This window comes from Acanthaster planci, linkage group LG02, assembly GCF_054643075.1.
Source record: "Acanthaster planci isolate LZ-2023a linkage group LG02, COTS_SCS, whole genome shotgun sequence".
Taxonomy (NCBI): domain Eukaryota; kingdom Metazoa; phylum Echinodermata; class Asteroidea; order Valvatida; family Acanthasteridae; genus Acanthaster; species Acanthaster planci.
The window spans coordinates 2,973,725-2,987,952 of record NC_141778.1 but is presented as its reverse complement, the minus strand read 5'-3'; the positions used below and the strand labels follow the sequence as shown (position 1 = coordinate 2,987,952).

Here is a 14,228-nt window from a genome sequence, read left to right as displayed (position 1 = left end):
TTATTCAAAATTCAATATGTGTTTTCAAAATGAAGTGAAGGATTTATTTTAAGAGAAAATTTCAAAATAAAATGCTAACGACGACAACAATTTTAGTGGTCTTTCAAATAATGTTCGGATTATGAAGTATTTGAACCCAAATTGACTGCAAATAGAGGAGTGTAATACACAAACTAAATCAGTTAATTTGAAAACAAATATTAATATCCTTCGAAATACGGGATAGACGTTATAATACACAAAATGTACGTAAACTCTACAACGTAACCAAGAACCACCCTTCCGTACCTCCATGAGTCTTGTTTACCTCCGTACGAAGTTCTGCCCCAACCCATTTGCATGGCACCAGTGTTGTAGTACTCGTACTCGGTACTCGTACTCGAGTACTACTCGAGTACCGTTTTCAGAGTACTCGTACTCGTAGTAAAAGCAAGTTAGTTGGAAAACAAAATTTGATATATATCCTTGGAAAGCAGGATCGACGTCATACAGACAATGTACAACAAACTCCACAACGGAACCAAGAACTGCCTTTCAATTTCTCTGTGAGTCTTGTTACAAAAGGCATCAACATTTACCTCCGTACGAAGTTCGGCCCCAACCTATTGCATGGCACCTGTCGTAGACCTCAGTTTCATTGTCAGCAATTTGCAAGCAGATTGGTTGGACGGTGTCCGTATATCGTACGGGGGAGGCCAGTTTCAGAAGCGCAATGTCGTTGTGGTACCTCGGGGAGTTGTGCAAAGGATGATTGAATACTTTGCTAACCCTATAGACGTGCTGGTAGTTAAATGGAATATCCAAAGTTGAACTGCCAAACACTACGTATTGCAGATGCCTAGAAAGAAAAGGAAGTCAGGTTATTGTTGTATCTGTAACCATGGATCAGATGTAAACTTTTCAGTTATTTTTAAAAACTTTTGAAACAATTTTTTTTCACTGGTTTGTGGAACAAGGTATTTTATACCTTGATCTTGAGATGACAGTAACTCTTTCTCAACATATAGTTCCCGACCACTGCCGTTATGAAGTTGAGTTAGGCCTGCTGTTTAATGTGATCTTTCGAACTCCCAAGAGAATCTGTTTTTATTTATTCTTTGCGGGAACTATGATGGCTTAATTTCCCCTTTGTATCGGTGTCTGGGGAATGCTACAGGAACGTTTTTTGTGTTTTTCCAGTTTCACATCAGTAAACGTCTCAGAAAAAAATCATTCACGTTTATGCTGGAATGACATTTACATACAAATCAACAATTGCGCAACGATAATTAAAATTTCATGGGTATCGACCGATAAGAGTTTTCCCTTTTCTAAACTTACGTGCAGTGTGCTGCTGTGACTGCCCAATATCTACTGATTAGTGATACTCCACATCCATGCGATCCACTAGCGTGTCGATATGAACCAATCCAAGGCCAGTTGGCAATGTGCGTCTGAGCTCCACCAACGATACGACTGAAAGGATTAAGAGAAGGCGAGGCCGCTGGTCGACGCCCACAGTCTCCTGCTTGTAGCACATCTGGATACATAGTTTAAAAGGTACTAATTACTTGGTAAAATTCAACAGTGGTTAAAGGTATTTGGCAATTATTTCACCAGCTATAGATCGCGATGCATGAGTGCGCTCTTCTAAATACGTAGGCTTATAACACACAACCGCATAATTTTGGTTCTCATCGCGACCTACACCCAAAAATCATTGCGCTCTCATATTGTTGTTCTCGGCAAAGTGAGAGTGTTCTTAATTTGTGAAGTCAAAAGGTTTCTCGTCCAAAAATTCAAGATGGGCCGACAAATGGAAGCCAGCCCGTTTGCACCCTAATGACACTTGTTTCTCTCTTCTCAATTTGCAGACAATGGAACAATAACAACAAACTCACTGCCTTTATTTCAACAAGATTTTCCCAGATAACAGAGCAAAAACTACAAATAACGTACATTGTTGCCGACCCACCTGCTCTGTGGTAAAAACAACCGTCCGATGTTGACAGCAAACCACGGTCTGGATAGACTTCACACGACAAACTTGTGGTGTTAGAATCCGTGTCCACACCGACACATTTTAAAGCTCTGGAACACAATGTTGAGCAGACTCTTCGGTCAGAACCAAACTGAGGACATTCTGGGAAGAACGACATACACAGAGCAAGTCTCTCGCTATCGGTGCAGTTGGCTGTAAGTTGAGGCAGATGTTGAGCAATGAAGTCATTCGCTTGTCGATGGGATGACACGAAGTCGTTCGGGAAGTAGGTGGTATTGTAAGTCAGAATAGCTGAGCACACTTCACTCTGAATTTCGATGCAGTAAGCTTAATGGATATCAAGAAAGAATGATAAAAAAGATCAAACACGTTACGGTGACAAAACGAGCACTTAAACTTCTTTTTTCGATATATCCAATACTTTGCACTGAATTACTGATTTCGAAATTGCGATCTGGGTTTTTAATTTTCCAAATAACTTTTTTTTTGCTGGAGGATCAGAAGTGGTAAACCTACCGGTATTACAGGTAACTCCTTCATCTGAATAATCCAGACATTCTGGTATGCCATTGCATTCTGCATCGGCTGAACTCGCGCAGATGCTATCACGACATCGGTACTCGTTAGCAACACAATCTACAAAAAACATATTTAATGTATGAAGCGTATGGGACATTTACATCTTTTACTTTGAGGCTGTAATGTTTCCATTGTGAGATGCAATTGTGTGCATTTTAAAATAGCGAGGAAATTATCTTAATAATTGTGTACAGTGTGCGTTTGATATGTTCCCACAAACTGCGCAGGTTAATGTAACGTCATCCCCACTGTTTCGGGTGTTTGACAAAACCACCCCCAGGTCCAGGTTACCCTGTCTTTAGTCATTTCCTGCAAAGAAAACATGGTATCTTACGTCACTCTTTTTAAAGAATAAAATGTACTGAATTCTCTTTCAGTAATGAGATGTTTTTGTTTTAAAATGCCACGTTTCCTACATAGAATAGTGCTCAATGATCATTTACTTTTTTAATAATAAAGCAGATAAAACAGATCAAAACTTTGTGTCTTTGTAATAATGTTTCTCCCGTCTGCCACTGAACAATATGAAAGGAGTTACTAAATCGCCAACAATTTGATTCAAAAAGATGTCCGATGTATGACAGATCACGTGCATTTTTGCCACTAGTTCGAAAGTTGTAAAGGGACTGAACGTCTTACCACAATCCTTTTCGTCATCGCCGTTAGGACACTGAATGATTCCATCACATCTGTCAGATTCTTCAAAAGTGTACGAATAAGCCTCACACTCAAAGATGACTGGATGAAATTAACAAATTGGAAACTCTTTACTTCTTGCATTTCATTTAAAATTTTGAGATTTTTTTTTAGATAGACTGTACCGCCTCATGGGGCCCAAAGCCTGCCCCAGTTTCATGCATTTCGTTGATGGTCAGCTATTTAGTTGATCACCAGAGTGTAATATGTCCGCGTTTCAGTTTGCGTCTTGATTGCATTGCTCTCTGCGTTTCTTAGGTCGATATGGAAACCATGCTTTACATATCTGTCGAGGTCGGGTGGTCCGTTCTTGACACGGGTTTCGTGTTCCCGCGCTCGAACGGCGGGAACACGACCCAAGAACACTGTTCTCGGAACAGGATCAAACACCACCTCCTCGTCAAGATTTTACACGAACACACGGAAAAACTCGTGAGATTTGATTTTTGAACAGCCGCAAAAGTATCGATATGGCTTCACAAAGCCGAAGACAATAGAAAGTTTTGCATAATTAACATTAATAATTTTCCATGAGAAAAATGAATTTTTAAATGGAAAATAGCCAAGTTATCCAACATTAACTTTCGAAGAATGCACAAGGACGCTGCCATGTTGCATGTTGCTTGCTACATATAACTACTAGCTTTAATAACCGACTGTACATTGCCGGCTTTCGAGCGACCGACCCGCGAACAACAAATCAAGCTGTTCGTGAACAAACGAGAACAAGCCGCCTGAACTCAGCCACAAGTTGTCCACAACCCAGATTGTGAATTCTAGACATGAATTAGCTGAACCAGAGTGCATGAAATAACTTGTGGTAGTACTGCGTTGATCAGTTACGATGAACATTTTCTTGTACTTTCGAGTTGGCGTAGGAAGACCTGGGTGCCGGTGAGCTGATGTGCTTTCGATCACAATAGGGAAGTTGCCGTAAGCCTATCTACAGCAGGAAAGTTGGCAGCTTTGTTGTCCATTGGGGCTATCCGGTGGCAGAGAAGAGCAAAGTTGGGGCCAAAGTTTGCATACACTCGTGAGCGTCAATCGGTGGGGCTGGGGTGGCATGTCCCCCCCCCACTTTTCCAACTGTTAATCGATATTTCCACATTATAGGCTTAAATAACTCACTCGGTATTAGAATATATTGAGGCATGTGGTTTTGGTCACAATTTGCAGTCTTTCTTTTTGCGATCCTCTTGCTGACACTCAATATTTAGTGAGCGACACGGCAATTTGTGCTAGAGGTGATTTGCCAAGCCAAGTGATTCCAGCCAATCTCATACCCTTTTTCGCATCGCGACCACGGAGACGTGAACGTGGTACTGTGTGACGTGTGACATTCCTCACAGAGAAGTATGGCTCACACTGTTTTCTTATAATTTGTCTTAAAATGGGTAACTGGGTTATTCCGCGGTATTTATGGCGTTACGGAGTCTGTCATATTCCTACTTACGCACATTTCTTAGAAAACCTAAAGGTATCATGCAGTGGATATTAGAATTGATAACCCCACGATGAGCAATAAATATGCGATAGTTACATGATATCAGACCCAAACGAATTCTACTTCGCTAAAAGTTCAAAAATTAAGGATAAAGACTTCCGAATGAAATAATATTGCACTACTCCTTTTATCAATATGGCAATATATTTCCGACAGAAAACATTCGAAATTAAACTCCATTGCTACAGATAGAGCATAAACATTGGGACTTACCATTTGACGAGACGCTTCGAGCCGACAAGAGAAACCCACTTCTGGTGACACTAAAATCTGACGTAAATCTCAGCCACATGACGTTCCCGTTGGACGACACACGAGGTGGTAGACTGCTTCCACTCCAGCGGAAGAGAGTTGTAGAGGAATTGGAAAAATCCTCCCCATTCCCACCTCTTAGATGGTCACAACAACTCTCCGTGTTGAAAGCAATGAAATCGATGAGAATCTGTCGATCGTCCACCGTTTCGACAATCCACATGAGGTCCAGATTGTTTGTGTAGTCGTTGGGATAGGACGGGGAACTTATTAGAACCGACTCGTTCGCCCCAAGATTGATAAGAGTTGCCTCTGTTGTAAAAGTAAGTTTAATGAGGTGATTAAAAAACATACATTTGAACATACTTTTCTAATGGGCACTTAGTGTATACGTTGAGAAGATGTCCAACAACACCCTATGACACCCCAAATCGACTCAAGGCATTCGCAAATGTATCAAGTTAATGTGTATCGGCCACGAGCAGGACCAAGAGAGGGCGCAATATTCCCTTTAGTCGGAGCAGCACTTCGCTGGTTCACAACGATAAAATGCATGCATTACGGTCGCGTCGCTACCAGCAAAATGAACACTTCGGACGAACCTGGCTCTTTCCAAGCGTAAGGGGGGCTTCTGCCCAAGGCGATTAACATAAATAAAGCTTTCCATCGGACTAAAAAGCATTGAAGGTTACTGTCGGGTGTATTTAAAACTGCTTCGCCCTTACCACACAGAAGGCCGCCAAAACCCTCGCGGCATTGACAATAGAATCCGGACCCTCCAACAGGTTGGCAAGTACCATCGTTCAGGCAGCGGTTCGACACACATCCTAAAACAGAAAGTGACCACAAATGCTTAATTTCAAAACAGAAACTTGTCCATTGTCCACTCACATAAATATTCATGCGAAAATAAACAAAACGTACCGCACATGAATTCCTCGTCTCGTCCATCGATGCAGTCAGTCTGTCCATCACACAACCAGCCACGATCAATGCAGACCGAGTGCCCACAATCGAACTCCCCTTCACAGTTCAGGGATTCTTAATAAACACACAAAGCATATTGATAACTTGTTGAACCTGAACCAAGTCAACTGACAGACACAGAAATGGGAGACAGTGATTCTTCCTCCTAAATTTAAAGGTGCTTCAGTTAACAAGCTGAAAAAACTATACAGTATGGATCATACCACGTGATTAATATTTGGTGTTGAAACTTGCAATATACAGTTCTATGTAAATTCACAATGTCTTTCTCAAGATTGGGGCCTAGAACAGGAAACTGGATAATGGTTTATAGTGATACCATTTAAGGGGACGCCAGTGACGGAGATATTGAATCCACCGCTCGGGTACACAGAAAGTGATGTGAATCGCAGCCACATGGCACTGCCGCTTGAGAGAAGACTAGGCGGAAACTTTGTCCCATTCCACATAAAGAACTCTCCTGTGCTGTTGGAAAGGTAGACGCCATCTCCAACACGTAAAGTGTCCAAATTCGACGAGGTCCGGAACGTGATGAACTGAATGGAAATCTTAAAGCCTTCGTCTGTCACGACGTTCCAAATTACATCAAGGTTACTGATGTAGTTCCTTGGGTAAAAAGGTGACGAAATGTGCGTTCCTTCATTGCCTCTAATTTGAACCAACCGACTTCCTGTTGACACGAGAGAGATCTATTGTGTTAAATACGTATCAGAGTTCAAGTAAAACATGTCCTTAATGACTTTATGGCCCAACGTAATGCTTCAAGTATATGGAAGCGTGACGAATTAATTAGGCCTACACGTACTTTCAAAAAGCACGGTGCCCCTGTTCGATTAACTCAAAGGAAATTTTATACTTTCGTGGATTCAGTCTTCAACAAACAATTCAGAATCGATAAAATGCCAAAGTTAGTGGCCTTCCCTTCAAGACATCACCTTAGAGATAACAAGTGATTCACTTATTATGTGTTTATATACAAGCATTGTGTTCAGGGGTTCACAAACTGATAGTAGGAAAAATATGTGATCCAAAGCGAAAAGTAGACGTTTTGTTAGAGTTTATACCTCCTGGTTCGCAAGAAATTTCGTCACTCCCGTCCTCACAATCTGGGTATGTGTCACATACTAGTTCAGACCTTAAACATGCCCCCATGGCACACCTGTATGTTTCCCCTGTACACAAATCGGCGTCTGAATGAAAATGAAAACAGTTGTAAATTTAATTATTTCTGCAAATAAAATCCATAAGTGCACTCTGTAACATTATATCGATCAACCAACATTGACCTAAACCTAAATTATTCAATAAATCCGAATCGAACACCAATCAAATGGACATGTCAAGTAAATGAAGGTTTCGTTGCTGCTGAACTGCAATAGCCGGATGACTGCCGATGCAAACAGTTATGGTCAAAAGTAACTAGAAGTGTGCATTTTGTGGGGCAAACCGTCACCATTTTCGCAGAGACACAAGTCTCGCCAAAGAGTAAAAACAGTTTTCAAGAAAATCGCATTTGCAGTTGGTCTCTTTTTCTAAGGTTTATTTCTCAAGTATTTAGCATTTCTTTGACTTAACCAATGCTACATCCCAAAAGAAGGGATCTTAAAGGACACAAAACTACAAAATAGTTTTCAAAGAAGTCAATTAATTCTGTTCAATTTGTCAACAAATCTGGTGTCTCTTCATGAAAAGGGCGGGCACAGTATACACGCGTTTGCCATAGCACGTCTAGGTGCAAAATTTTTACATTTTATTACATTTCTAAAGTCAATTTTGTCTCTTTGTGAAAATAGTAAAACAGATTTGGCCTATTGTTTGGGGCCTTGATGCTACCGCTTTACCTATGGAAGACAACTTTGTCTCTCCGTGAAAACGGGAAATGCAGTTTAGTTGAATTTTGCCCTGCGGTGATCATCGTTATTCACCAGATTTCGGTAGATTTGATAAAGGTGATTACTCAAAGGTGCAAGCATCACACAATCTGCTTAAATTTGGCCCCCAAAATCATGATCTGGGGCCACTTTGTTTCTTCGTGAGAATGGTGAAGGTCAGTTAAAGTCAAATTATTTCCAATATGTCGATAAGTTTGCTTTTCAAATTCTTTATTTTCAATTGTAAATGAACATTGGTTAGTGGTCTTACCTGAAGCAATAGTGTATCGAATGAAATCAATGTAGTGAGAGATTCTCGTGTAAACACCCGGGGAAGTTTCATCACACCTGTAGCCTGTGCTTGTGATCCCGACCAGTTTCCATCGTCCACTGGTTCCGCGACATATCAAAGGACCACCGCTGTCACCCTGCATGAATATTTTGATACATTCAAATATGTTCACAGTGTTCACATCTTCCTATCAAACTCAACAAGAATCTCCATTCCAACCTCATATGAAGCAAAATATGAGATGGATAAAACCCCCCACTTTGTGTTGGTCATTGTCTCACTGGAATCTGAGGAATTCTTTTCGGACATCTGGGGGGGGCGTGTGTTAGGTAACTATAGTCTAGAGTGTGCATAGCGATTGGACAAGTTGGGGAGGGGGTACCTCTCGATCTTATTTCTTGCCGGATATAGATTCCCCGGCGAGTTGAAGGTTGAATTATTGCCACCTGGTTCATAACCATAATTGTGAACTGGGGTCATTACTGTAAAATTGTTGTAAAAATGGCAAAAATCAATAATCCTGCAAGGTCAGACCAATGCGACGAACTTTGTCTTAAAACAAATGATTTTGCTGTCATATTTCTTTTAAAGATGGAAAGGGATGAGGGCTGTTTAATTTTCCAATATCTGATCCTTGACAATTCACTGATGTCTTTTGTGGGACAGCAGTACATTAAAAAAGTGGAGTTCGCAAAAACAACAAAGCAAAACGTACGCTACAAGTTGCATTATTTCCATCCGCTGTTCCAGCACAGATTTGGTCGGAGGAGATGAAGACATTTTCGCGAACGTCAGCGTATGTTTTGCATTGTTCCCACGTTACCAGCGGCACTTGTGCCTCCTTTAACACCGGAGAAACACTGCCTGTTAAGAATAAATGTTTGAATAACCAGGAAGCTAGTAAAAGAGAATTTCAAACATTTTTCAAAATGATGAGCATGACATTGTGTTCATTAGAGCTAATAAAAATTCGAAGTCTCCCTAGGAGTTTTTAATTGCTTCAGAGAAGGGTCAGTTCTGAAATTCATATGTCCACTATTAACAAAAATTTATAACAACCAGCGTCTATCCACAGCAGTCAAAGAAAGTGTAAAAAATTAGTTCCAAATAGTACAACTAACATGCCGTCTCCACTACAATGAGCAACATTGTGTTTCATAAACCTTTTAATTTCATTTGGTAACGATTTTTGAAGCTATATGCTTCGGGAGCAAAAAGTGTCATTTGTTATAGATTCTAATGTGCTGAATTCCAATCTGAAAAATATTGCCGATTGCTACTGTTTCCATTTCATTTCACATTGTAGGTTGTACATACATATAGCGTGGGAACGACTCAACTCTCGAGGAATTGCCACAGATTGCATCTGCAAATGATTACTAAAGCTGACTCAAAATTCATGAATGTTAACGTTTCCCAGGGTGACAATTTAGAAAGTTATGAACTTCTTTGGATTTACCTTACTTTTTAATGCTAATCATATGCTATCCACATTATTGTCGGTGACCCAGATCATTTCAAGTTTGACTCCATTTATTAGGGAAGCATTTCGACTGTGGATCTTTGTTTCCAGTGTCTCCTTCGATCTTGCTCAGCAAGGGTGCAAACAATAATTCATTATGCAATCATGAAAGAATTGCCATACCGTAGAGAGACGTACGGCCCCATCCCACGACATGGCATGTGTCGTACTTGTCGACTTCGTCTTCGTCAGTTTCTAAGCAAGCTGGCTGGATGGTGTCGGTGTATGGCACAGGTGAGGCGAGTTTTACAAGTGCGATATCGTTATGGTATCTTGGATTATCGTATCCCGGGTGGAAGAATACTCGGGCAATGCGGTGAACGTGTGAGTAGCCATTTGGGATATTCAAAAGCGAACTGCCAAAAACAAGCTGATGTTGGGCACTGAAAATATGAATACACATGACATCAAATAAAACTTAGTTCCGTCAATTCGTTACCACTATTCCAAATTAATCAATTTCATTCAAATATTATTTAAACAATATTCAGTTTTAAGAGACCCCAACTGTTCTGGTAAAATAGGCCTTTCGAAGATCAGAAATTTGAATGATGTTACGAGAAAACGAGCTTTCATGTTTAAAAACAGGGCAATGGCTGAATTCTCTCGAAAAAGGTTATTTGAAGGCCTACTTACCCACAATGGGCCGCAGTAACTGCCCAACTTGGGTTAATTAGCGTAGCAGCGCACGCGTGAAATCCGCTACGATACTGGTATGAACCAATCCAAGGCCAGTTGGCAATGTGGCTCTGAGCTCCACCAATGATACGACTGAAAGGATTGAGAGAAGGCGAGGCCGCTGGTCGACGCCCGCAATTGCCCGTCTGCAGCACATCTATCCGAAGAATAATAGACCCATGCCTTAGATCAATGTGGTGGTATTCAGAAAAAAGGTCCAGATGTGCTTCTAATATGAGACAAACACTTTCACCTCAACAAGGAATAAGGAACCTAGTCCAAACTAGGTGCCAAACAAGTAAGGTTTTCATGAAGGGGAATGTTCAATAAATAATTTCAGTTAACTCGGCGTACACGAGCAATTCCTCGAACGTCATCTGAGCGATGGAAGGGTCGCTGCTTTAGGCCTAGTAATAAAGCGCAGATCTGGAAGGACCACTCGAATGCAGGACACCGCAGACGCTATTCAACGCAGCAAGAGATACAGGTAAATTGCCTTTAACGACTGGATTTCTAAAAATGGGATATATTTGGTGTTGAGAGGGCAAATGTAACGTTTTAGTCAATATTCTGGCTAAAATTGCTGATGGGGCACTTTATTACAGTCGACACTGAAATTAATAAACTGTATCTTGTACATCAAAGTTATCCTTCAACATTACAATGTGGGTACGGGCATCCTGTAATATTCATCAAAACAACCAAACGATCAGTTTCAAAATATGTCAACTCACCTTCGTCGTCAAAGAGGCAGCCTTCTGAGGTCGATAATATACCACGGTCAGGGTAAACGTCGCACTGTAAAGATGTGGAGTTCGTCTCTAGACCAACACATTCTAAAGCTCTGGAACACAACGAGGCGCAGACTCTTCGGGCAGAACCAAACCGAGGACACTCCGGGAAGAACGACATACACAGAGCAAGTCTCTCGCTATTGGTGCAGTTGGCCGTGAGTTGGGGCAGATGTTCAGCGATGAAGAGGTTTGCTTGTCGATGGGATGACACAAAGTCATTCGGGAAGTAGGTGGTGTTGTACGTAAGAATGGCTGAGCATACCTCGTTCGGGATTTCTATGCAGTACGCTTTGATAATGAGTTAAACAAAGGAGTCCTGTATTACGTGTGTTATAGTGACCAAAACTCTACAAATACCTTGAAATGCTGTCTTAAAATTACCTTCGAACTTATTAGTTTCTAAACTGTTCTTTTCTAAGAGGTTTAAAACTTTCACAACTTACCAGCATTGCAGGTAACTCCTTCATCTGAATAATCCAGACATTCAGGTATGCCATTGCATTCTGCATTGGCTGAACTCACGCAGATGCTATCACGACATCGGTACTCGTTTGCACTACAATCTACAAAACAAGAGAGTTAATGTATAAAGTGTATTGGGCAATTAAAACCCTTACTAAAGGGATCTAATGTTTCCATTGTGAGACTCTATTGTGTGCATTTTGAAATAGCGAGGATTTCTGAGAAATTATCTCAACAATTATGTACAGTGTGTTCAATTAGCTTCCGAGAGTTACACAAGTTTACTTAACCTTGTTCCCATCGTCTCCAGTGTTTGACAAGACACTTTGACCATACATAAGATCCTTTAAAGAACGTACCAACAGAAACTTTCATTTTTCTTTTGCCTGACTTCGAGTAACTAAGGACTGAGGCCATTGTTACATATAAAGTAAAAAATTTCCTTTGTTGGAAAGCACATAATGCCTTACGTCACTCTCTTTTCATCAGTATAAAATCTACTGAATTGTTTTATTTGTTTTTTCCTTTTAAACGGTAAAGCTCCCTGAAAAGAAAGTACTTAGATTTTTACTAATCAAGCAAAACGATAAAAAAAATCGTCTCTTTGTAATGCTCTCCCTTCTGACATTGAACAATATGAAAGAAATTACTGAATTGCCACCAATTTGGTTCAAAAAGATGTCCGACGTATTTCAGATCACGTGTCTTTTCTTACTAAGTTAAAAACTGTACAGAGAGATCGTCTTACCACAATCCTTTTCGTCATCACCGTTTGGACACTGAATGGTTCCATTACATCTGCCAGATTCTTCGAAAGTGTACGGATAAGCCTCACACTCAAAGATGACTGGATGAAAATAATTGGAAACTCTTTACGTCTGATATTTCATTCAAAATTTGAGAACAACCAACAGACTGCATTCATTCTTAATCGTACCTCGCACTCAAGAAGTGACATATATGGCTGTAAGAAGCTATTAAGTGAACTACATCATCAATGTGCACTTCACGTTTAATTAACAGAAAATTGGCCACATCATTCAGAATTTGGATCAGAAAGAGGGAATTAAGAAGGAATTGACCATATTAATCAAAAGACGTTTGGTTTTGGTCACTCACGTTTATTTTTAGTTTGCATTTTTTTTACCCTTATTTCGTCCTTATTTCTTCTCGTAACGAAACAGGGTAGGCATGAATGCCAGTCTAAGCCATGAATTATTAAGCATTGCGTTGACCAATCAGCGTCGCGTAGAGCACTAGGTCTGGGCGCTTGCGGCGTGCTTAGAGCGCGCACAATCAGTTGGTGAGTTTTCGCTACTGGGTCGCAGAGTGGCAGGATCGTGGAGGACGCTTTCTACCGTTCTGTGCTGTGACTGTGCGAGGTATAGTGTGGACGCTGCACCTGGGGCGCTGCGTGTAGTGACTATAACTGGTAGGTGTAGTAGCGAACCGTATTGGGTCTAGATTACTTTAGTGATAGAGCTGAGTGTCGTGAACCTAGGCTGGGAGCTAGTGGTCTTTGCTGTTGGATTGCTTGTCGTCTGTAAGCACTGATAGTGGGGTGACGGCTGGAAGGCAATCTTGTCATTGTGCTAGCTAGCCTTGAGGTTTACTTGATGTACTCAGATCGCTGTGAGGGTAATTTCCCTTTCGTTAGATCGACCCTGTTTTGCATGACACTCTGTGTTATTTGTGTGAGGGCTATCACTATTTAGAGAGGTAACCCTTGGGTTGTAGGCTAGCTGTGTTTAAGTTAGTCGGGTGGTTAGTTAACCACGTGAGGCATATTGTATTGCCTTGTGAGGTATATTGTGTACATAAACTTTGGGTGATTTATATACCTTATTGATTTTTATTGCAATAAATCAAATACTTGATTATTGTCCTTGGAAATCCTGTGTCACTGTGAGGTTTATTTAGGTTTCCCTGTGTTTCATTACTGTATAACCAGATGAATCTAGTCTTTCCTAATTGGTGGTAAACGTCCACCCAACGAACTGCCCCTAGGCTTAGTCCGCCGTTCGTTTACTGATATCCCCCCTTGTGTCAGGGTAGCCGCTCATCCTTGCTCAAGGTTAATAAATATATTTGTGGGGCTGGGCCAGGTCAATTCCATCCCTGATCCGGCCGGTTACTGGGTCCACCACAAGAGGTGTCAGTTACATTCGCCACATTCTTATTTGGACAGTCCATGTCAGCTATCAAATATCTGTACTCCATCTGTGTATGGGCGAATTAATAAACTTGCACTTAAATACCTTCTTCGCAGAATCTTCCTGTAAACCCTTGGGAACAGATGCATCTAAAATAGTCGTAGTATGTTGGTATACAGGTTCCGTTGTTCTGGCAGGAGACGAAATCACAGCCTACGGAAGCCGTAAATAGTAAAATATATCCTTTAAGCTTCGGTTGGGGCTGACCTTTTCGCTGTTTTAGATGGGCTGTATAAATAACCTCGATTGTTACAGTACAATATCGCAATTCCTTCTGGAGAGCCATGGTTCGGAGGTGTGCCCCAGAAGTCTGGTGGCTCGAGGCTCGAGGCTATCCTGTTGGTTTTTTAGATTGTCTCAGAAAAAGGAACGCTATGACCATAGCCCCCGTCAACCC

The 14,228-nt window shown here is 41.0% G+C and overlaps 1 protein-coding gene across 1 annotated transcript in view; it reads right to left on the bottom strand.

Annotated features, from left to right (window-relative positions):
• Positions 1-14,228, bottom strand: part of LOC110975312 (uncharacterized) — a 94,837-nt gene that overhangs the window by 44,248 nt on the left and 36,361 nt on the right. The window contains exons 31-48 of the mRNA XM_087130063.1: positions 13,877-13,984; positions 12,367-12,465; positions 11,600-11,719; positions 11,097-11,444; positions 10,321-10,519; positions 9,808-10,067; positions 8,878-9,026; positions 8,142-8,298; positions 7,064-7,189; positions 6,319-6,669; positions 5,937-6,053; positions 5,738-5,839; positions 4,974-5,324; positions 3,200-3,298; positions 2,498-2,617; positions 1,955-2,308; positions 1,321-1,519; positions 579-838 (exon numbers count right to left, since the gene is read on the bottom strand). Of these exons, the coding sequence (XP_086986189.1) occupies positions 579-838; positions 1,321-1,519; positions 1,955-2,308; positions 2,498-2,617; positions 3,200-3,298; positions 4,974-5,324; positions 5,738-5,839; positions 5,937-6,053; positions 6,319-6,669; positions 7,064-7,189; positions 8,142-8,298; positions 8,878-9,026; positions 9,808-10,067; positions 10,321-10,519; positions 11,097-11,444; positions 11,600-11,719; positions 12,367-12,465; positions 13,877-13,984 (3,519 nt within the window). The remainder of the gene's footprint in view (positions 1-578; positions 839-1,320; positions 1,520-1,954; positions 2,309-2,497; positions 2,618-3,199; positions 3,299-4,973; positions 5,325-5,737; positions 5,840-5,936; positions 6,054-6,318; positions 6,670-7,063; positions 7,190-8,141; positions 8,299-8,877; positions 9,027-9,807; positions 10,068-10,320; positions 10,520-11,096; positions 11,445-11,599; positions 11,720-12,366; positions 12,466-13,876; positions 13,985-14,228) is intronic.